This window comes from Molossus molossus, unplaced genomic scaffold (assembly GCF_014108415.1).
Source record: "Molossus molossus isolate mMolMol1 unplaced genomic scaffold, mMolMol1.p scaffold_m16_p_1, whole genome shotgun sequence".
In the NCBI taxonomy this organism is placed as follows: Eukaryota; Metazoa; Chordata; class Mammalia; order Chiroptera; family Molossidae; genus Molossus; species Molossus molossus.
In genome coordinates, this window is record NW_023425344.1 from 167,497,961 (window position 1) to 167,523,074 (window position 25,114).

General features: G+C 41.1%; 1 protein-coding gene and 1 pseudogene across 1 annotated transcript in view; one reads left to right on the forward strand and one right to left on the reverse strand.

The window, feature by feature from the left end:
- Positions 1-11,073: 11,073 nt before the first annotated feature.
- Positions 11,074-25,114, reverse strand: part of SPTSSA (serine palmitoyltransferase small subunit A) — a 28,560-nt gene continuing 14,519 nt past the window's right edge. Inside the window, exon 2 of the mRNA XM_036244729.1 lies at positions 11,074-12,208. Within this exon, the coding sequence (XP_036100622.1) occupies positions 12,105-12,208 (104 nt within the window). The 3' untranslated portion in view covers positions 11,074-12,104. The remainder of the gene's footprint in view (positions 12,209-25,114) is intronic.
- Positions 20,334-21,326, forward strand: LOC118618476 (annotated as a pseudogene).

Consider the following 25,114-nt stretch of genomic DNA (forward strand, 5'->3'; position numbering starts at 1 on the left):
ACCCATTTGGTAGCAAAATCTGGCTTGAGCTGAATTCATGTGTCAACAAAACCTTCTCTGGACTGATGCAGAGATAGTTATAGTTTTGTTTATCTCATTTAGTGTGAATATTCACATTATTTCAATGTAGAACTAAAACTGTATTTGATTAACTGCATCACTTGAAATTTATCTCACTGGGCATATTAAATAATATATACCATTTACCTTTCTAAAACCTCCCCAAAACAGGATTCTGAAATATTTATAGTCCCAAGAGTTTTTCATAAGAAATTATGGAACTCTATTTCTTAATGATTTCCAAAGTGTATTTTATTTATTTTTTATTTTTATTTGTATTTTTTTTAATCTTTATTGTTGAATGTAGAATGTATTACAGATGTTCCAAATTTTTCCCCCACTGACCCCCTCCTCCCCACTCCCGCCCCCCTCCCGCCTTTTCCCACACTATTGTCTGTGTCCATTGGTTATGCATATATGTTCTTTGGTTTATTTCTTCCCACCCCCCCAACACCTTTCCCTTTGAGGTTTGCCAGTCTAGCAATGAATTTGTACTTCTTAATCCCTTCACCTTTTTCACCCATTCTCCCAACCCCCTTCCCATCTGGCAACAAACAAAATGTTCTCTGTATCTATGAGAATGTTTCTGATCTACCTGTTCATTTTGTTTGTAGATTCAATTGTCGATAGATATATATTCATTGACTTTTTGTTTGTTCATATTTGTTAGCTTTTTCTTCAAAAAGACCCTTCATCATTTCATATGATAACGGTTTGGTGGTGATGAACTCCTTTAACTTTTTCTTGTCTGGGAAACTCTTTATATGGCCATCGATTCTAAATGGCAGCTTTGCAGGATAAAGTAATCTTGGTTGTAGGTTCTTGCTTTTCATCACTCTGAATATTTCTTGCCACTCCTTTCTGGCCTGCAAAGTTTCTTTTGAGAAATCAGCTGACAACCTTATGGGTACTCCCTTGTAGGTAACTAGCTGCCTTTCTCTTGCTGCTTTTAATATTCTCTCTTTGTCTTGAACCTTTCACATTTTGATGATGATGTGTCTTGGTGTAGGCCTCTTGGAGTTCATCTTGTTTGGGGCTCTCTGTGCTTCCTGGACTTGTTTGTTTCCTTCACCAAGTTAGGAAAGTTTTCTGCCATTATTGTTTCAAACAGGTTTTTGATTTTTTGTTCTCTCTCTTCTCCTTCTGGCACCCCCAAGATGCGAATGTTGGCACGCTTGAAGTTGTCCCAGAGGCTCCTTACACTATCCTCATTTTTGGGGGGGGGATTCTTTTTTCTTTTTGCTGTTCTGATTGGGCGTTTTTTTGCTTCCTTATATTCCAAATCGATGGTTTGCTTCTTGGATTTACATACTCTACTATTGAAGCTGTGTAAATTATTCTTTATTTCAGTTAATGCCTCCTTCAATTCTGACTGGTCCTTTTTTATGCTCTTGAGGCCGTCACTAAGTTCACTGAGGTTCTCACTGAGTTCATTGAGCATCCTTATAAGCAGTATTTTGAACTCAGCATCTGTTAGGTTGCTTATCTCCATTTTGCTTAGTTCTTTTCTTGGGGTTTTTGTTCCGTTCCTTCATTTGGGACCTGTTTCTTTGTCTCCTCATTTTGGCTGCCTCCCTGTGTTTGTTTCTGTGTATTACTTAACGAGAGGTATGGGGCTGGCTGAGACCAGATGCTGCTTGTTTGAAAGAATTTAGGAAAAACCTGAAGCAGGATCCAAGACAGGCCAATCCTATGGTTAAGCACCTGACAACAGCTTGGGTGGGCCTGAAAGTTGGGTGGGGCGGGGCCTCAGGGAGTCACCAGGGCGGGGCTACCAGTGTGAGCCAGGTTGCTGGAGTCCCAGATATGGCTTCTGTCTGCCGCCCCCCAGAAGGGCTCACCAAAGGAACAAAGGCCTCTGACAGCACGTTTGTCCCGGAGAAAGCCCCCTCTCCAGCCCTCGCTCCAATGCCAGAGAAGTCAGTTCTTCCCTGTGTGTCTCTGGCGCCGTTCGAGCTGCCTCCCCTCCGAGCTTAGAGGGAGAGAGTCCGATAAGTCCGTGCACCGGCCCTTTAAGGAGCTGCCTGGGGCTCCAGCCGCGTCAGCTTCCCTGAGCCTCAGTTCCCGCTGGTTTTTCCAGCCAGAAGTTATGGGGATTCTCTTCCTGGCACTGGAACCCTGAGCAGGGCACCTGGTGTGGGACGGGGACCCCTCAGTCCTCAGGAAGGACCTTCCCAGCCAAGGTGTCCTCCTGATTTTTATCCGCCACACGTGGGTGTGGGACCAGCCCGCAGCCTCCGCCCCTACTACCAGCCTGGATGTGGCTGCTGCTTTAATTTCGTAGTTGTAGGACTTCCATTCAGCTTGATTTCAGGTGGTTTTGAATGATGGTTGTTCTGTAGTTTAGTTGTAACTTTGATGTGGTTGTGGGAGGGCGCGATACCGCGTTTACCTACCCGCCATCTTGACCGGAAGTTTCCAAAGTGTTTTTTAGATTAGGAAAGTGAACAGGGCCAGTTTCTCTCCATCTTGCCATGTTCCAATCTAGCTTATAGTACCGTAGGTTTTTCTAATTACTAATTAATTCTTGTTCATTGCAAAAAAAATCAAATATAGATTATAGCAATGGTTCTTAAGTCAATGATGACTTCAAAAATCTGATTCAAGTGCTAGGAAACCTCCTTAGGAAATTTACATATAACTTTGCATATACTTTCAGGAATGTTATAGACTTAGACATCAGACTAAGAACTTCTGTTTTCTATGCACTTCCTAGGAACTTTTCATCCTTTCCTTTGACTTCAATTGTCATCTATCTATAACTCCCTAATATATGACACATATCTATATCTATATCTATATCTATATCTATATCTATCTATATCTATCTATATATATCTCCAGCCCAGATCCATTTCCTGATTATCATATTTCCATATTCATCAGACTATTAAACAACCCCACTCAAATATTTCACTAATATCAAACTCAATATAAAAAAACTAAAGTCATTTTCTCTTATGCCAAAGATATTTTATCCTTACCCAAAGATATTTTTCTATTGATTTTTTTTTTTTCTTTATTAATTTTAGCAAGAGAAGGGAGAGGGAGAGATGTAAACATCGATGAGAGAGAACATTGACTGGCTGCCTCCAGCATGCCCCCCACTAATCACTAAAATGCGTCAGTCAAAAATTTGGTCAGCAAGCATGAGTTCCATCTTTCCTTTATCCTTGATATCTCTCAATTTTATCCACTTCTCATCTCCATTGCAACAAACTTCTCATCTTCATGCATTGCCTGAATTACCCTAACAGCCTCCTAAATAGTTTTTCTACAGAGTTTTTATCCCCTCTAGTCCATGTTCAACATTGTAACCAGGGTGATCTTTCTAAAATGCAAATCTGATATCACTCCCTCACTTAAAACTCTTCAGTGACTCACCAGGGCTCTCAGGATAAAATCCATACTCCATAGCTTACAAAGTTCTTTATCATCTACAACCCCACTTAATTCCTGCATGATCACCCCTATATCTGCTCATTCCCTGCCCCCTCCCCCAGTCCCTGTATTAGTAAATGTCACCAATTACCAACTTGCTCAAGACAAAAACCTGGACTTTCTCCCTCATTTCCCCTCTAGTATCTAATTAGTCACTATATCCTGTTATTTCTACCTGCAGCGCCACCAGCCTGCTCCAGGTCACCACCTTTGTCTCACCTGAACTACTAAACAGCTTTCCTTCATTGAAGAGGGAGTAACACAGTTCTCAGGAATAGCTTGACCAACTAGGCTTTGTAAAAGGTTCCATTTTGTACAGTAAAAATGTGTAAGAACATATGATATGCCCTTAACAACCCTGGCGCAAATATTACAGATTCACGGAAACTAGAGTTTCCTTCTAAACTATGTTTTAAAAACCACATGATCAAGGCTTTATATATATTCAGAAGTCTGAAAGCTGACAAAGCAAGAAAACAAATACTGAGAAAAGAAAAAATATGCTTCATTTAAACCATGGTACTATTTTAATTGCTCGAAGTAAATTAGGAAAGTATAAAGGAATTGAGATTTTTATCCTGCTTGAAAGCTAACAAGTTAGCCTAATAACTCTCTCACAGATGTGAACAAAAGACAGGAGACTCCAGGGGTAGAGACAAAGGTCTTTGTTGCCTAGAGCAACAGCAGGGGCTGGTAGTAGTATTTTCTTGTTCTGTTTCCTCAAGCTCTAATTCCCAAAGAGAGGCACAAAGAGGGCCTGGGGGACAGTGACACATACAGTGGGTTTCATTACAGGCAAGAAGGCCCGAGGTTAGAGAACCCAAATCCTTTTCAACGGGCCAGTAAGCATGCCTGCCCTTTGTTCCAGAGGTGAACACTGCATCTTCCAAGGTTCTAAGCACACCTACTCTTAGCTCTAAAAGGAGACACATCTTCCAAGGCTGTTCCCTTTACAAACATCCCTGAAAAGATAGTCTGGAACAAAGACAATTAGAGCCATGTGTTTGCAAGACCTGCAGAAATGTGCGAGGACCACAAAGAACTATTTCCCAACTATGTTCACTCCTCAAACACTCGTTTCTACACACTGTTCTGCCACTCTATCGCCGCTCTAATTAATCTAACCAACAGAGGCTGGAACCGAACCAACTTGTCTAACACAACATTTCATTAAGGCTACTACCCATAGGACTCCATGCAGCTAGATAAAGCCATCCTGTATTGATCTCAACCACGACCCCCAAAATCCTAGAACCAACCAATGTAACAAATCCCATAAACCATCCAGCTTTACCTAAGAAAGTCAAGTGGCTTTTTTTCTTTAAGTTTCTGTATTGACCTTTTCACTTGGCCCCAGGCATTAGTCCAGACACAGCATGGTATTACAGAAACCACACAGACTCCACCTTGGCCTGTGAGGAAGAAATCAAGGCCAATCTGTAACAACTTTGGCTAATGAGCTGAGGCAGACCTGAATTCCTTCCAGGGCTAAGGCGGTGTCATTAATCACTTCAGCTAAAATCATGAATAAATTTTGTACTACCTTTCATAATTGGATGACTCCAATTATAGGGATAACTGCCCACAGGTGTACATAAATAATGAACCAGTTATCTTTCTAGGGAGTCTCATTTTGGAGAGATCTCTCGGTCATCTGAGGGCCACATGACCTATCAGTGGTGCTTCTTTTAACACTCTAAGATTGTCCATAAAGAGTTTTCATAAGAGGCAAGTTAACTCCTGGCTTCCACAGAAAAATTAAAGTCCAGAGGGCACACATGATATCCCTGGAAAGGGATTCATGTTTACAATTGTTGGCTTCCTCAAGTGGGCCCTGCTTCATTCAAAGGGCACAGGTTGACCCTCCTCCATCGGGGCCTCCTGGCAAGCTAGGAAGCCTTAGTTAGGATCCCCATTCAGTTTAAGTAATTGAATCTAGTAAATGAACCCCTATTTTTGAAGGGGTTGTCTGAGAGCTGTCAGTCCAAACTGTCCTGTCTGTCCACACCACTAGAATGGTGGCATTCATTCACCCGCCTCCACCCTCAAATGACAGGCAATGGCTGTGGGAATGGAAGACACCCAGAGGTGTAACCAGCGCTTTGCATGGGAGATGCAGAAGCTGAGGCTGTCCTCTGTTTTATGTGACAGATTTTCTGGTAAGGTCAAGGGGGATGGCAATCAAAACCAAGGTCAGAGCCGTCTGGACGTGGGGGAGGGAGACAGCAGGTTCAGCAGTCAGTTCCCTTGTTTGCAACAGTTTGGAGAAGCCACAGCAGGGCAGGCGGCTGCCTGAGGAAGGACCCAGGGTGTCTCTGAAAGACAAAATGTCATTCAAGTTCCATCCTCCCCTTCCGAGGTCTAAGGCAGCAATTTTCAACCAGAGTGTCGCAAGAATTTTAAAACATGCAATACCTGACTTCTTAGTCAGGGCCACTGACCTCTTTTCCCTCAGATTATCAAATAAAAAATGACAACAGCCAACATAACAAGAGCCATCCAGTGTGAATGAATCAAATTGTACCTACTTTATTCATCAGATTGGCAAAAAATATATTGCGTGGTGTGCTGCAGAATTTTTATTTATTTATTTATGTATTTATGTATTTATTTATTTATTTATTTTTATCCTCACCCAAGGACATTTTTTTTGTTTTTTGTTCAGATAGAGTGGGAGGGAGAGAGAGGAAGAGAGAGAGAGAGAAACATCGATGTGAAAGGGCCACATCGAGTGGCTGCCTCCCGCACGACCCAACCAGGGCCGGGGACAAACTGCAACCGAGTTACATGCCCTTAGTGGGGGCTGAACCCGGGTCTCTCTGGACCGCAGGCCAATGCTCTAACCTCTGAGCCAAACCGGCCAGGGCATGCTGCAGAATTTCAGTAATTAGTTTATGTGTGCCATGAGATGGAAAAGGTTGAAAATCTTTGGTCTAAGGTGCTCTTGCGCCAGGTGAGGGGGCTACTGATCTCTCACTATCACTAATTCCAATAGCTACAACTTCACCTTTTCCCCTATAACTTTACTCACACCCAGACCTTTCATTCAGAAAAGTCAGGTGAATGAGGGTCAGGCATTTTATAAAATTTGCAGAAACGCATTATGCCACCCACACTGGCCTGCGTGAACCACCGCGTGACTCACGAGGTGTGCACTCACCAAGTGGTGATCAGCCTTATGATATGGGGCTAGATCAATCCAATAAGAGAATCCAGATGGCTGGGAATCCTTTTGGCTGGGCTGCCAACCTACTGCTTTAGGGCTGCCACAAGTGAACGGAAAACCATTATGCCTTGGAACAGTCAAGAAGAAATCCCAAATTTTAAAATAATAGAGTCCAGCCAGTGTGGCTCAGTAGTTGAGCGTCGACCCATGCACCAACAGGTCGCCGGTCTGATTCCTGGTCAGGACACATGCCCAGGTTATAGGCCTGATCCCCAGTGTGGGCATACAGGAGGCAGCCAGTCAATGTTCTCTCTCATCGATGTTTCTATCTCTCTCTCCCTCTCATTTCCTCTCTATGTAAAATCAATAAAGGAAAAAAAAAAAACTTAAAATAATAGGACATCCTGATCATTAACCAGGAAGTAGCTGAGAGATGATCCCTTTTATGAGCACAGCCACATTCAGTGACCATCGTGCCTTATTAAAGTGTGTGAACCAGGAAGAGATGAGGAAGCTATAGTCAAAAATCTATCCAAATTTATTCTGAGGCCATTCCGATACTCAACAATATCAGATGCCGTGAATGACCGGGAGTCTGGCATGTCCATCAAATACCTTGACTGCCAAGGTATTGTTGAGTAGCTTTTGTAATAAGCAGCACACCATCATCAAGCTATAAATGGTCCAGAAAGCTGAAAACGTGACACAGATTAGTTTCAAGGGCCACAACAGAATGGCTGGAACGAGCTGATAAGGCTAACACAACAATATTGAAAGCTGAGAAAGTGTCGCCGGCAGTAAGGCCCAACAGATGGCCCTAGCGAAGCTCAAAAGTCTGATGCATTCCATCTTTGAAGAGCAAGCAGGTGGGGGTGAAGGCCCATGCCATGTGAGCTCGCTCTCTGCCGGTGAAACCCTTTCGACAGCAGTCACAAGTCTGATAGCAGAGGTAGCCTCTGCGTCAGACACAGGGTCCTTCGTGTTGAGCCCAGGACAGTGGGTGTGTTGCTACGTCCAGAACAATGATGCACCCAGGCAGTAATGGGCAGTGCAGTCTTGATGTGAACAGCAGCTTGATACCAGAGAACTGGCCCTTATTATGAGCAATGACATGAGTGACCCAGACAGTTTGATCAGCAGCTGTGATTTGTCATATTTTGCAGCCCCAAAGAGGGGTGTCATTAACCAACTAATCTGTAGTTTTCCAAGTGACAGACCAAATTGCCTAACCATTAGCTACATCCCAAAGGTCAATAAAAATATAAGCTTTATGAAGATGTATATTGGCCTACCTTGAGTTTTGCACAGTGAATGGGGCAATTGTGCCCATGTTTGGTTCTGCAAAGCTGGTACCGAGGCTCAACAGTAGCAGAAGCTCAGTGGAAATGTCAGATTTAAGCTTAGCCAACCGTCAGTGAACCAGGCCCCTGACTTAGAGTGATTGATCTCTGCGAACTGAGGTCCCCACTGAACCAGGAGTTTTGCTTCGGGCAACAGAACAAGAGATAAAGTACCTCAGAGAAACCGTTGGGACTTTTTCATGTAAAGCTGTGAAGCTTCTGGAGCCAGCTCAGCTGCATTCTGCAAGATGGCATTTCCACTTGACGATGAGGCTCGTTTGGACCTCCCCACCCTGTTTGTCTTTGAGTCTGGTTGATCCACCCCAAAATGGGACTATCATGTCGAAGAGTCACAAGGCCTCCATAGGTCAGTTTCGAGAACAGCCCAGTGGCAGGCTAATAGCTGCTTTTCAAGCAGATTCCCAAACATCCAAGAGGCACCTCAGATGAAGGATGCCTCTTTTTGCCAGACTCTAATGGATTAAATCATTAGTCACAAAGACTTGCAGCTCAAAGGGGTCATTAGGGTTGTGGGGACTCAAAAGTACTAGTACTTCTCTAAATGCATGTCTTCCCAAATAATGAGAATCACCTCTGGTACTTATCAGCATTCATAGTACAGGCATGTAAACACTGACACCAATTACAGTAAGTTAACGTCATCAATTGGTTCTTGGAAACTGCAACTTTAAGCAAAATGACCTATAACAAAATCAATTTTCCCACAGGCTAATTGATATAAACAAGAGTTAAGTTCCAATGGCATATTTCTGGTCACAAATATATCACCAAACTTCTAAATAAAAACCCAAAACACTTTAATATTAAATACTAAATAGATGTGTGCCACACATACATTTTATTAAGATGAATAAAAATGAGTGAAATAATTCTTTTCCAACATGCTTATTTCAGTTCAGGGTCAGGTGGCTGTAGCCTTTCCCGGCAGCTCAGGACACAAGACAGGATTCCATCCTGGACAGGATGCCCTTCCACGAAGGGCCACCCACATATACCCACCACACTCACTCAGACTGAACACACAGACACACCAGTTCACCTCAAGTGCTCACCTTTGGGATGTGGGAGGAAAGAGGAGTCCCTGGAGAAAACCCACGCAGAGTGGACAGCACGTGCAAACTCCACACAGTGACCCCTGCTGGGAATCCATTGTCCTTTCTCACAATGTCATAGTGAAATGACATAAAATAAAATAACGTGATTCAAGGGCCTGCTGTATAGTCATCAGTGGAACCTAAAACAGTACATTGAATAGGCCCAAAGGGCTCCACCCAACAGGTCCACATTTCCCTGTTCCACTGCAAAAACTGCCCAAACTCCATGAGTTGGATTCTGCTGCCTGCTCCTCCCATAGGAGTGGATAGGATGAGGAGTCATAAAGTTTGAATCTCTCCCCTCTGCAAAGTGTCCCAGCATCCTCAGGTAGGTGTGCAGTAGGTCTCACCCTTAATCACCTTTCTCCTTAATGAAGGTGAAGTCAAGTTAAGAGGAGAGAGGACACACAAAGGGAGCAAGCAGCTCCGGGCGAGTGAATACGCAATGCTTTGTATTCAATGTCTGTGGCCACACCCTCCGGGTTCACCCTCATGCACATGTTTTCAGACCACACAAAGGTCTGTATTGCATCATTTGTCCCTCACTGCTAACACCATTTATTTCTATTGGGGGGGGGGGGTGTCCTTGGCTTCGCAGCCACTGTCACATGGTCTTCAGAGTTGTTCCATTATCACAAGATTCCTACTTCCACCTGCCCAGGAGAGTGAACTAAGGCACCATTTAAGCAGCTTATTTCAATCCTACCTCTGATTGCTCAGTCTCTAATCATTAATTAAAAAGTAGAATACTGGGGGGGAGGGGGAGGGGAGCCTTATGACCCTAACCAACCTAATACTTGGGTAGCAACAGCACTTACTACTGGGTAACAGGGAGCTGTCTCATTTCTCAGTCTGGCCTGTAGGCCATTATCCTTCATCTTCCAGCAGACCATGTCCGCATCCCATTCTCATCACCAAAACTATCAAGAACTGTGAAGGATCTAAGACTTTACCCTATTTGCAGGCTAACATGTTAGTCTGGCACAGCTTTGTGGGTGCTGGCAGAAGACATGAGATTCCAGGGTCAGACACAAAGGACTTGCTTACTCACAGCAATAGCCAAAGTATCATTTTATTATTCTGGTCCTCGGCCCCAACCCACAAGACAATGCAAAGAAGGCCAAGTGATAGCAGTACATGCAGAAGGTTGCCTTACAGGAGAAGAACCCTGAGCACAGGGAACCCAAATTTTTTCTAGTGCCCTTTGCTCCAGAAGACACCCTCTATTTTGCAAGGCTCTGAGCAAACCTGCCCTTTTTTCTGGGATGGGACACTATCTCTTCTCTATCACACAAACATCATTGAAAAATATTCCAGAGTACAGGCAGTCAGTACCTCTGCTTGCAAGACATACAGAAAACATAAGAGACCATAGAGAATTGTCTAATAAATACCTTCTTGTGAACCGATAAAGTGGGATGATCTCCACTTTGTTATTTGCTAACAAACAGACCAGACACTTGAATCAGTTGGTGAGAATATGCTTCCCTGATTTATTCATTATTTTGTGTTTATATATTCATTATTTTGCTGGAGATAGTGTGACTACAGCTCAGACATAACCATATCCAACTACTTTTAGCTACTTCAAAACTAAATAATTACATAGTAACCTCATCATCCCTAATAGTGATGATACAGGCTGACTCTTTAAAAATACCGAAACTATACACATTACTCATTACCTCCAGACTAGAAAACACTTCGCAAGTCTAGTACTTAAAATTTAGGGACCAAAATACTTACTTTAAAAAAAAAAAATAGCAAAACTTATTCTGGAAAGCATACTGAAATATAATATATCTAATTTTTTAAATTAGCAATACTTTTATGTTGAGAGACATGTTAAGATATACTTACTGCTTATATGTCCACAGCAATCAGTTCAGAAATATCAATACTTGATCAATATTTAACCACTGAGGAAAAAATGTACTGCTACAGCAGTTGATTTTTCTCTTTGAATTTAATGAGTTTACATCAAAAAATTTGTCATTTTACATTTAAGGAATAAAAATCTTTAAAAAAAAAATACAAAGAGTGACAAAGGATTTTAACCAAGTTTACATTTCTTTTTGCTATAGCTTTCAACAATTCATCTCATCACATGTTATCTCAATGTTCAAATGCATTCCCAGCACCCACTACTATCACAAAACTAAACTTAAGGAAGTACACTGTTAATAATGACCCTCAGCGGAAACTGATTTCCTTTCTATTAAAAACTCCATGGTATATAACATTATACAATAATGCTACTTAATCATCTGCTGTCACAAGAATCATCACCAAAGTTTTCTGGAAATGAGTCCACATAAGAATTAAATATTTAAAAGGTGAAATGTTCCTCATTTTTAACTTTAGCAAGATCTTCCTTTTTCATTGTTAAGAAACACATTAACAGTTTTAGAGCAGAAGCTGTTATAGTCTAGAGAACTAGAACTGTACTCCTGAGTTCAAACGTACAGATAAGTCTTTTGTAGATAGTTCTCAATAAAATATCCTCCCTCCCCAACCCCCTGCCCCAGTTCTTACAAAACTTTGGTCAAGAGTAGAAATATATCCAGGCAGATGTATATGCCGTACAATAGCAAGAATGGTAAAGCCCAACTAATGACTTTGGGTTTTAGAAATAGAAGGCAATTAAAATGTACTCAAAGTTACATTAAGAAAAGCTTTCACAGGGTAATATTTAAACAGTCACAAAGGTTAAGAAAATACTGATATCAAAGTACAAATGACTACAATGTTAAAATAGACAAAAACTACTATACAAGAGCCTCTTTTAAAATTAAAAATAAAGAACACAACACATGAGTCAGGATTCTTTTCCTGTTCTACTCATGAATTTCAGTCTTTATAGTCATAGGGTTGGTCACGTTGACATCTAGTAGAGTTTCTTATGACATCTGATGGAGTCTCATTCCAACTTCAGAGGGTGGGTCTTCCCTAAGGAACCTCTTGCTTCTGGTCACATCTTGGTCATTGTACAATTTCAAAGTAGTGCAATATCGCCATGATGTGCTGAGGCATGAAGACATATCCTGTGTACAGGGCCATCCCCACAATGGAAACCAGCATGGAATCTGAGTTATAGTTAAGGAAACTTACTATTTTTCTGAATTTATTCAAAACTAAACCCCAACATTTTTTCAACAAATGTTTCAGGCTGAAGTACCTATTTACTTGATGCTTTCTCATATATATATATATATATATATATATATATATATATATATATATATATCTCAAGTATTTTTAAAGAACTAATAACTGTAGCCATTAATATTAACTGTTTTTTAAGCTCATTTTACAACTTCATCATCACCTTACAAAGTAGTTACTGTTATTCTCCCTGTTATACTTCAAAGCATCAGACTGCTTATAATTAAGCACAGAAAGTAACACTGTTGCCAGGCTGGTGTGGCTCAGTGGATTGAGGGTCGTCCCATGGACGGAGAGGTCCTGGTTCCATTCCCAGTCAGAGCACATGCCCAGATTGGAGGCTCGATCCCCAGTGGGGGGTGTGCAGCAGGCAGCCAATCGATGTTTCTCTCTCACATCAATGTTTCTCTCTCTCTCTCTCAATTAAAAATATATTTTTAAAAAAGAAAGTGACACTGGTCAACCTAAGAAATAAAAGTGTATTTAATGACTGTACAAGGTCTATCTACTTCAATAAGTAATAAGAATGCATGATCCGAGACTTTTAGATTTAGACTAGAATGCAACTAACAGCACTGACTTGGAAGCCAAAGCTAAAATCAATCATACACCAGTGACATAAACTGACAGCACCTGCTACTAGTAAACATTTAGTATTATCACTAAACTTTGCAACAACGTCAGAGAAAAGTCATCTCGATAACCTAAACAATAAACATCCTGTATGGAACTGAAACTGTATATATGCAAATCAACAAGGGGCCCTAACAAAATTAAGTAAAATCTAAGAGCTTTTCACTTTGCAGAGTCACGTGGCCATGCTAAGAGGAACAATAGCTAGTTTCTCTCTCCTCCACCCTGTCCAGCCTCATACCTCCCAGCTCCACATAACAGTAGTTCTGTAATACCTTACATTCCTTCACGAGGAGATACAGTTTATATAAACAACGTGCTTACTACCAACGAATGTTTGTGTAAGTTTAGATAACAAACGTCTTTTACATATATCTTTCAGAGTTCCTGTGAAATGTTTATTATGACCATTACTCCTCAGAGGCTGACAAAACACAGTGACTTGTCCAGGGCCACACAAGAAGCTGGAGAGCAAACAAGCCAAGTTCTAAATTCATTCCCCTCACCCAGCAAACGTGGGTGAAAAGTCTCCCACAATCATTTTAAGTGTCCTTTTTAGCCTCTCTGAATCCAGTTCTTTCTTAAACTACCACCTTCTATTTACCACTTAATTTTTTTTTTTTTTTTAAGTGCATACTCGCTGCTTCCATATCATTCATTGCTCATCACCCACACACCTGTCTGATTCATACCCCTCCAGGCTAGACACACTGCTCTCGGGTCACCAGCGACCTCCTGGCTGTCTGAACTCACACTATTTTAGCTTTCCCTCTTCGAAACTCTTTCCACCCTGGGCTCAGCTACACACTAGGGCTCTCCTCCCATCTCGCTCATCACTTTTCTGTTTCACTGGCTGTTTCCCCCTTTCTGTCCCTTTTGTGAATTCTGTGCTTTTCTATCAAACATCCACTCCTAGTATAGCAGCCACGCCCTTTAGGTGGGATTAGCCCTAACCCACTGCCAGGGAGAAGTCTTAATTGATCTTAACCAATTATTAAACCCTTCTCTTTGTAACAATGCCTGCCCCCAAAACTATCAACCAGCTCAAAGCTTAGGATTTCTGCCGGGAGTTCATGACCACAGAGCCCCTCTCTCTGCCTGGAATATGCTACTTGTTGATGGAACCTTAGGGTCACTGGTGTCACTCTGCCTCCATGAAGAAAGCAAGACTCGGAACAAAGCTGACTCGTGAAGGTGATGGGACAAAAATAATCACAGGAAAATGGAGCCAGAACCCTGATCAAACCACTCTGAAGCCCACCCTACCACTGGATTTTCTGCCAACCAATTCCCTTCACTCTTAAACCAGTCTGAGTTAGACTGTCTCTGTTACTAGCAGCTGCAAGCTTTCTAAATGATAAAAATGGAGTTCCCAATAGTTTGTCTTGGGTGCAACACACTCTTATAACTTAAACCACCACCTTCGTGTTGTTGATCTGACCCCAACTTCCATACTACAGACAAATATTTCCTACAACTCACTGAACATTGTTGCCTATGACATCCCATAAGGTATGATGCAACAGAGCCAAAACTAAATTTATTTCCTCCAAAATCTCTTGCTATGAGTCCTATTTTTTCAACTACTTGAAAATAGTTGATATAACTGAGACAAACTATTTGATACAACTATTTATTAACTATTTGCTTAGTCATCCAATCTACAAACTTCTTTGATTCCTCCCCACATTCAAATTATCTGACCTCTCAGTTCTTTCCAACCCCTACAAGGGACTTTATAGCTCATGGGCCCCTGTGCTCATCAATGATAAATGACTGAGGTATTTATTATGCCTTACTCCGTCCTGTAAAAGCTCACATTTTAGGCCTCTGGCCGCTTTCCATGCCACTCTTCACTAGCGTGATCCTTTTACAATGCAGTAGGCTTCCCAATGCCCATAGGATAGCACGTGAAATTCTAAGCCAAGCATCCAAGAACCTTTCCAATCTAGTCCACACTGCCTGTCTTAAAGTCCACAGAAGCAGACAGGATTTGAAAGATCGGGTGAGGGATTCTTGTATCGTTTACCCTGGTGGGGGTTTCATCCCCAGGGGAGTGAGTAGAGCAAAACAGAGCAGGTTCGGGGGCTCAGCTCCCAAGGGAACCGTCCAGCCCTCAGGCTGCATAACCGATACCAGCTAACATCACACACCGCACCAAATTAGCCTGACCAAATAGAACAGGCTAATCGTTAAGCTGATAATTGTGTATGGCCCTCAAATGATGTTCTAAATATCCAAATGGCTCTTGGTAGATAAAAGGTTCCCCACCCCAGCTAGTCAGAGCATGAACTGTACCACATAGTTGGTGACACTCTGAGGCCAGGGGCCTGACCTTTTGTATCCTTTATCCATTGGCTGCAGGATGAGGTGAGGCAAATCCACCTGAGCAAGACAGGTGCCTTGGCTGAGGGCAGTAGTCTGGAGAAGGGGGCAGATAGGTGGCATTAGCACACAACACTCAAAGGGGATGGGGGATCAAGGTGGGGACCAAGAGCATCACTGCCCTACCTTTCCATCACCGGATTTGGAGTGTGGACCTCCCAACACTCCAAATCATCCCAACAAACACCATCCTACTCCCAGCCATATTACATGAGCCCTAGCAAACAACATTCTTTACTTTCATATTGCTCTTTCTTTTAATATGGTTTAATAATAACATAAGAATAATAGTAATAGCAGCAGCCTTCATTTGTGAATGTCTAGTGTGTGCCCACAGTTAGGTACTTCAGCATGTTCAAGTAACAACCCCAACATCAGAGCAAACAAGGGAGCCAGTTCCAAACCAAGTTGAACACAAAAATCTGTGTTTGTAACTGCTAGACTATACACAGCGACTTTCGCCCTTTTTCATCTCCCGGCACACATAAACTAATTACTAAAATTCTGTGGCACACCAAAAAGTATATTAGCCCAGCCAGTGTGGCTCGGTGGATTGAGCATCGTCCTACAGACTGAGAGGTCCTGGTTCAGTTCCCAGTCAGGACACATGTCTGGGTTGCGTGCTCGATCCCCAGTAGGGGGTGTGCAGGAGGCAGCCGATCAATGTTCTGCTCTCACATTAATGTTTCTCTCTCTCCCCCCATCCCTATCTCTCTAAAAATCAATTTAAAAAATATTTTATAAATAAAATAAAGAGTCCTATTCCTCCTAGTAAAACCTAATCCTTCTTACTCAGTTATCTTCTCTCATAGAAGGCCTACCCTAGCACTCATATTTTTCCCATTCTTACCCCAGCCTCCTGGCAGAATTAATTCCTCCCTACTGCTCATATAAAACAGCTCTTATCACCTGACTCTACCTATTTGTAGATATATTTCTCTCATCCAAATTATCAACTCCTTGAACATAGGAACAATGTCTTGTATCTCCTACATCTAACATGACACATGCTCAATAAACACTTGATGAATAACAAAATGGCTCAAGAAACATTATTTGACTGGAACTTCCAACTATTCCACACATTATGTGACTGACAAACTTTATAGTGACTATGCAGGAGAAAAACAAATCCATTTTAGGATCCATACTGTATTTTCAAAATGCTTTTTTGTTTTTTACAGCTTTTGTGTAAAAGTACTCACTGAGCATATGAAATGATATAGTAATAATTTCAGATCATTGGTTCAAATTCAATTCAAATAAGAAGTGATTACTAAAAACAGCTATTTGATTGTATCATATACTCTTTAAGGCACTATAATTCTCCAATTTTGTATGGAGAATATATCAGTTAAGGAACATGCAAAAAATGTACATAAATTAGCTTAACAGAGATTACTCCACTATAAGACAAGAATCTGAAAACTAAGCTCAATTTTGTGAACACTAAATTGCCTAACTTTTAAATTTTTATATGCATATTAAATCATGTTTTCCTAAGTGAAACAAGAACTTACCAAAGTTTTTTTTTGCCTGATTAAAATAAAAGATATTAGAGTATGTGACTTTATATAGCGTGTTGTGATGCATACATGTGGAATAAAAGTAGTAAGAAATAAATGACAATTATATATGCTAAATTCTGGATAGTGGTTATTTGGTGGGGTGAAAGGTAGGAGGAAGAAAAGAGAAGCAAGAGAAAAGGGACATCGCCCTGGCCGGTTTGGCTTAGCAGTTAGAGCGTCGGCCCACGGACCAAAGAGTTGTGGGTTCGATTCCAGTCAAGGGCATGTACCTGGGTTACAGTTCGTCCCTTCCCCTAGCTGGGATCATGCAGGAGGCAACCAGTCGATGTGTCTCTCTCACATCGATGTCTGTCTCTATCCCTCTCTCTCCCCCACCCGACCCCCATCTGAAGATAAATGGAAAAATATCCTCAGCTGAGGATTAAAAAAGAGAAAGAGAAAAGGGGCATTAAGGGGGCTCAAATGTACAGTAATATATTTCCTCACCTAGGTGGCAGTACATGCACATTCACCATATTTTGTAGGCCTAAATAGTCAGTAACTCTTTTCAGTAAATAAGAACTGTAAAGGAAAATAGAACTACAAATGGTACTGGACTAAAACCTGCTCTGTGAAAGGTCTTCCTCCTTTACCAAAGTTGGGTTAGAGGTAATCGGATCTAATTTGTCACTAGGAATAAACAGGAAGTCTTAGTTCCCAGAAATAAAATAAACAAGTGTCAATTCAGGCCAAGATAAACAGAAAATTACCAAAAGTCACTCAAACCTAGATGCAAATACCAATTTATAACTGGCTCAAGAAAAAAAAAAAAACCTTAACCTAACCTTTTACCCAGAGCCACTTAGTAATTTTAACATTTATCCTGTGTCTCCCCCCACCCCCAAAAATGTTTCTATATTCTGATCCCATCTCCTAATTATTTCCAGAATCACAATAAAATACTTTTTAAATATTTATTGATTTTTTTTAGAGAGAGAGGAAGGGAGAAAGAGAGAAACATCGATCGGCTGCTTCCTGCACACCCCCTACTAGGGATCCAGCCCAAAACCCGGGCATGCGCCCTGACCAGGAATCAAACCAGGACCTCTCAGTCCATGGGACGAGGCTCAATCCACTGAGCCACACCAGCCTGGATTAAATAAAATTTTTAAAGTGAGTTTTCTATGCAATTAAATTTCAAAATTATTCCCCAAAATTATCTTAAAGTTCTCAATCATGAGAGAGTATTTTAAACTGACTTAACTATACAATGACATTCACATTAAATGAACAAGTAGACAGCAGAACCATAAGGAACTGCTACTAGCTTAAAATGATGCCAAAAAGAAAGCATATTTTTGTTTTTTTTATTGTTTAGAAAAAGAGGAAGGGAGAGGAAGAGAAAGATGGAAACATCTATGAGAGAGAACATCAATTGGCCACCTCCTACATGCCCCCCACTGGGGATTTGGCCCACAACCCAGGCGTGTGCCCTGACTGGGAATCGAACCAGCAACCTCTTGGCACATGTGTCGATATTCAACCACTGAGCCACACCAACCGGGCAGGAAGGCACATTTTATAAGCAGCTTTCTACAAATGCAATTTAAGCAATGTAGTGGAAACAGTCCCACTGTACTAAATTGAATATTCCCTGAGATCGTGCCTGGCACCATCTAAAATGATAGTTTGATTGACACTCTTATGCACTCATTGTATTGTGACATTTGCAAGGTTAGGGAATATGTGCTGTTCATCTCCTTAGAAGTGTTCTCACAAATAGAGCAAAAATCACCATTTATAGTGTACCGGCTGTAATTTGCTATCTGGTACTTGAGCGAATTTCTCCATCCACTGCATTCTTTAACACACCTCTCAGAATTTAAAGTATCCTTGACACACTGTACAGTACAAGAAACAGATACTGGAAATACCATGGCACTGAAGGCAACCTGGGTTTGAGTTGTGACTCTGCCAATCCCTGTGTGTGTCAAAAACTCTCTATCACCAGTCTCCTTATCTACAAAGTGGAGTTGATGTGAGAATTTGGAATCAAATCTGCTCTGCAACAAAAGGCACTATAATCCTTATTTAAACTATTATTTGAGGGCCCGGCCAATGAGGCTCAGTGGATTGAGTGTTGTCCCATAAACTGAGAGGTCCTGGTTTGATTCCTGGTCAGGGCACATGCCTGGGTTGCAGGCTCAATCCCCAGTAGGGGGTGTGCAGGAGGCAGCCGATCGATGTTTCTATCTCACATCAATGTTTCTATCTCTCTCTCTCTAAAAAAAAAAAAAAAAAAAAAAATCAATAAAAACATTTAAAAATAAATAAATAAACTATTATTTGAGGGGTTGGGCATTTAATATCATGACTCAATTCAATGTTTGGGAACTGTCCAAAGTCACCCTGTTACTAATTTGTTATTAATTTATATCCTGGGATATCACAACCTCTCTGGACCTGAGCTTCTTCTCCATAAAATGAGGCTGCTTCCTTCATTACCATGTTAGGACCCCACTTGCTGAGAGAGGGCATTTAGACACCACCTGTCCATCATCTTTCACATTATAACCTTCTGTTTCACACACAGAAAATAGGAAAATAATCAATGTTATTTAACACGCATATATTGGAAGGTGAGACACAAAATGATAGAGTAATCTGTCTATTTGCCAAGTTCTTATTTTTTGTATAACATAAGTATCAGTAGCTGTACACTTATCAGATCTATGTTCTAGAGGGGGCTATATGATTCAAGAGATACACAATAAAGTTAGTTAAATCTAGATTATGGCAAAAGACCTCAAAATCTAAAAACTGGGCTTTTCTGTTTTGTGTGTTTATAACTGTTCCTACCAAGGCATTTAGGTGCTCAAGAGGGAGAGTACCTCGGCTCAGCCCATCCTTTGCGTCCACCCGCAATGCACTGCTAGATAAAGCAGGTACTTCATAAATCACCCAATAACTGTGCAGGTAATGCACCAGGGTGTGTGCAGAAGATAAACTTGTTCAAGAGCTGAATGAACAATCAGAGGTTATTTGTAACCTGGACGTAACATAAACATTGTATGTGCTCAATGGATTTAAAAGCAAATAGAAACCATTTACTGGCATGTTGTTTGCTGTTTCTTTAACAGGAATCACCAAATAATCAGAAGCTGATAAGTTTCCAGATAGGAAAATATAGAGATTTTTTTGCCCCAAGATCTCCCCAACCCTTTTCCAGCAACTACAACCAAAAAATATTTTTTAAAACCCTGATGAGAGAGAAAATGGCCCTGTCCAGTGTTGCTCAGTGGTTGGAGCATCGGCCTGTGGACCAGAGAGTCCTGGGTTCGATTCCCGCTAGGGGCAGATACCAAAAAAAAGAAAAAGAATATGAAGCAGATTTCAGCAGCTTCGGCTGCAGCAGGTGTCTGGGGGCCAGAGTCCCAGGTAGAACCATGTGGTGTGTGACCAGTCTCCAAGGGCAATGCCAAAATGCCAGGCCAGATGAGTCACAATAATTCCTGCCAAGTGGATAATTCATAATGCTTGTGCTACTCAAGCCATGGTAGGTGTGTTATTGAAGTGTACTCATCAAGATGTCCCTTTAGCCCTGGCCAGTTTGGCTCAGCGGTTAGAGCGTCGGCCTGCGGTCCGGAGAGACCCGGGTTCGGTTCCCGCTAAGGGCATGTACTTCGGTTGCAGTTTGTCCCCGGCCCTGGTTGGTCGTGCGGGTGGCAGCCACTCGATGTGTCCCTTCCTGTCGATGTTTCTCTCTCTCTCCCCCTTCCTCTCTCTCCCTCCCGCTCTATCTGTACAAAAAATGGAAAAATGTCCTCGGGTGAGGATAAAAAAAAAAAAAAAAAAAAAGATGTCCCTTTAGAAAAGACATTATCAGAGCTTAAAGAATTTCCACAAAGTTTTGATGCAGCTATGAAAGGTCTGGCACTGAGCAATTCGGACATGATTGGACAAGTAAGTACACAACAGCTTCCAGATGGCAAACGTCTGAATTGGATGCAAAGACGTCAGCAAAAGAAGATGCTTTTCACTTTGTCAGTTATGTTCCTGCTAGTGGAAGACTCTATGAATTAGACTGATTAAGAGAAGGATCGATTGACTTAGGTGCGTGCAATCAAGATGACTAGATCAGCATAGATAAAAGCATACAAAAGTACAGTGAGGGTGAAATGTGAGTTAACTTAATGGTCATTGTGTCTGACAGAAAAATGATATATGAACAGAACAAGGCAGAGTTACAAAGACAACTTTCTGAGGAACCGATGGATACAGATCAGGATAATATGTTAACTGCTATTCAGTTCAGAGGTTGCCAAAAATCAGATGCCTATTGAAGAAGTACAGAAATTAAAAAGATGTAAGACTAGAAACAGAAGGAAGCTTAATTTCCAGCCTTTCATTACAGACTTGTTTAAAGACTTTAGCAGAACACCAGCAGTTGATACCACTAGTAGAAAAGGCAAGAGAAAAACAGAATGCAAAGAAAGCACAGGAAACCAAATGAAGAAGGTGCTTTAGGATATGTACACATTTTTGCTTCTGCATTTATTTTCGTGAAAACCATTAAGTATAAAGAACTTTGAGCACCACCCTAATTGACTCAGTGCACGTGTGGCAACAGTACCAGTCTGACTTGTCTTTAATGCATGGACTCACTGCACTATTTGCATGTAGTGCCTATTAAATAAAAGCAATGCTAAGGGTGCTCGCCCCAGAACATACAATGGGGTAAAAGCCTATTCAATAAGTGGTGTTGGGAAAACTGGACAGATACATGCAAAAAACTGAAACTAGACCACCTTCTTACACCATATACAAGAATAAACTCAAAATGGATTAATGACTTAAATGTAAGACTCAAAACCACAAAAATTCTAGAAGAAAAGATAGGCAGTAAAATATCTCAGATATTGCTCATAGCAATATTCTTTTTCTTTTTTTGCATTTTATCTTCAGATAGAGCAGGAAGGAGAGAGGGAGGAAGAGAGAGAGAGAAACATCAAAGTGAGAGAGACATCTGACTGGCTGCCACTTACATGACCCCAGCCGGGGCTGGGCACAAACTGCAACCAAGGTATGTGCCCTTAGCGGGAACTGAACCCGGGACTCTCTGGTCCGTGGGCGGATGCTCTAACCACTGAGCAAACCTGCCAGGGCATATAGCAATATTCTTTCTGATATACAGGGTGTCCCAAAAAATGTGTACAGGGTATCTGTAGATTCTATTACACTTTGAAAATGAAATGGATTTTAATAAACACTGGCTTTATAATTATTGAGAGTTGTGTATACATTTTTCAGGACACCCTATATCTCCTCAGGCAAGGGAAACTAAATAAATAAATAAATAAATAAATAAATAAATAAATAAATAAATAAAAATACATCAAACTAAAAAGTTTTTGAACAGCAGAGGAAATCATCAACAAAATGAAAAGACAACCCACTGAATGGAAGAACATATTCACCAATGATACATCGGATAAGGGGTTAATATACAAAACTTATAAAGAACTCATATAATTCCACATTAAAATCCAATTAAAATGAGCAAAACACCCTGGCCAGTTTTGCTCAGCGGTTAGAGCGTCAGCCTGCGGACCAGAGAGTCCCGGGTTCAGTTCCCGCTAAGGGCACGTACCTCGGTTGCAGTTTGTCCCCGGCTCCATGGGGTTGTGTGGGTGGCAGCCAATCAATGTGTCTCTCTCACATCGATGTGTCTCTCTCTCTCCTCCTCCCTTTCTCCTTCTCACTCTATCTGAAGATAAATGCAAAATGTCCTCAGGTGAGGATAAAAAAAAAAACTGTAAAAAAAAATGAGCAGCCCTGGCCGGTTTGGCTCAGCGGTTAGAGCGTCGGCCTGCGGTCCTGAGAGACCCGGGTTCGGTTCCCGCTAAGGGCGCGTACCTCGGTTGCAGTTTGTCCCCGGCCCTGGTCGGTTGTGCGGGTGGCAGCCACTCGATGTGTTCCTTTCACATCGATGTTTCTCTCTGTTCCTCTCTCTCCCTCCCATTCTACCTGAACAAAAAAATGGAAAAATGTCCTCGGGTGAGGATTAAAAAAAAAAAAAATGAGCAAAGGACTTAAAGAGAAACTTCTCCAAAGAGGACATACAGATGGCCTGATAAACATATGAAAAGATGCTCAAAGTCACTAATTGTCAGAGAAATGTAAATTAAAACCACAGTGAAATATCACCTTATACCTGTCAGAATCGCTATCAATAAATCAACAAGTGTTGGTGAGAATGTGGAAACAAGAGAACCCTCATGCTCTGTTGGTGGGAATGCAGACTGGTGCAGCCACTGTGGAAAGCAATATGAAGTTACCTCAAAAACTTAAAAATGGAACTGCCTTATGACCAAGCAATTCCACTTCTTAGAACATATCCGAGGAAAACCAAAACATTAATTCAAAAGAATATATGTACCCTTATGTTCATTGTGGCATTGTTTACAATAACCTAGATTTGGAAGCAGCCTAGATGTCCATCAGTAGATGAGTGGATAAAAATGCAGTGGTACATTTACACAATGATATACTACTTGGCCGTTATAAAAGGAAATCTTACCTTTTGCAGTTGTATAGATGGAACTGGAAAGTATTATGCTAAGTGAAATAAGCCAGTCAGAGAAAGACAAGTACCATATGACTTCATGTATAGGTGGAATCTAAGGAACAAAATAAACTAACAAACAAAATAGAAACAGACTTGCCCTGATGGGTGTGGCTCAGTCAGTTGGGCACTGTCCTGTGCACCAAAAGGTTGCTGGTTCAATTCCTGGTCAGGGCACATACTCAGGTTTCAGGCACCATCCCCAGTAGGGGGTGTGCAGGAGGCAGCCAATCGATGTTCCACTCTCACATCAATGTTTCTCTCTCTCTCTCCTTCTCCCTTCCTCTCTCTCTAAAAACATCAATTAAAATTTTTTAAAAAATAGAAACAGACTCACAAATACACAGAACAGACTGAACACTGTCAGATGGGGGGGGGGGTTGAGGGACTGGGTGAAAAATGTGAAGGGATTTAGCAACAACAACAAAAAAACCTACCCAAAGAGACCCACACCAAGACACATAATTAAAATGTAAAAAGTTAAAGACAAATAATCTTAAAAGTAGCAAGAGAAAAGCAGTTAGTTACCTACAAGGGAGCTCTCATAAGACTGTCAGCTGATTTCTCAACAGAAACTTTGCAGGCCAGAAAGAAGTGGCAAGAGATATTCAAAGCGATGAAAAGTAAGAACCTACAACCAAGATTACTGTACCCAGCAAAACTATCATTTAGAATCAAAGGACAGATAAAGCGTTTCCCAGACAAGAAAAAGCTAAAGGAGTTCATCACCACAAAACCAGTGTTATATGAAATGTTAAAGGATCTTCTTTAAAAAGAAGAAAAAAATCCCTGGCCGGTTTGGCTCAGTGGTTAGAATGTCAGCCCACAGACCGAAGGGTTGCAGGTTTGATTCCCAGACAAGGGCACATATCTGGGTTGCAGGTTTGATCCCCAGCCCCATGCGGAGTCATGCAGGAGGCAACCAATCGATGTGTCTCTCTCACATTGATGTTTCTCTCTTTCTTCCCCCATCCCTTTCCTTCCACGCTAAAATAAATTTTTTAAATAAATGGAATAATATCCTCAGATGAGGATTAACAAAAAAATAATTTTAATAATAAAGTGGCAATAATTACACATCTATCAACAATTGAACCTAAAAAGCAAAATATATAAACAAGCAGAACAGAAACAGACTCACAGATCAGAGAACATTTTGACAGTCAGATGGGAGAAGGGTTTAAGGGATGAGTGGAAAAGGTGAAAGGATTAATAAGTGCAAATTAGTTGTTGCAGAATAGTCATGGAGATGTACAGCACAGGAAATGTAATCAATAATACTCTAATAACTATATATGGTGTCAGGTACAAGATTTATCAGGATAATCACCTTAGTAAGTTATGTAATGTCTATTCACTGAGGTGTACACTTGAAACTAATATAAAAATGTATATCAACTGTAATTGAAAAATAAAAATGATTTAAAAATGAAAAAATAAATTTTAAAAAATATTCAAGTATACACCTACTGGACCCTAAAGTATACAGATAACAAGAGTGAAATTAAAGGTAATTGAAATTTAGGGTTAGGTTTATTTTATTTCACTCTGGTTTCTGGTAAACTGCCAATGTTTGTGTATCATGATACAATAAGTTAACAAATATATTCAAATGTTCAGAGGGAAAAAAAAAACTCAGATACAGACAACAGTATAGTGATTACCAGAGGGAAAAG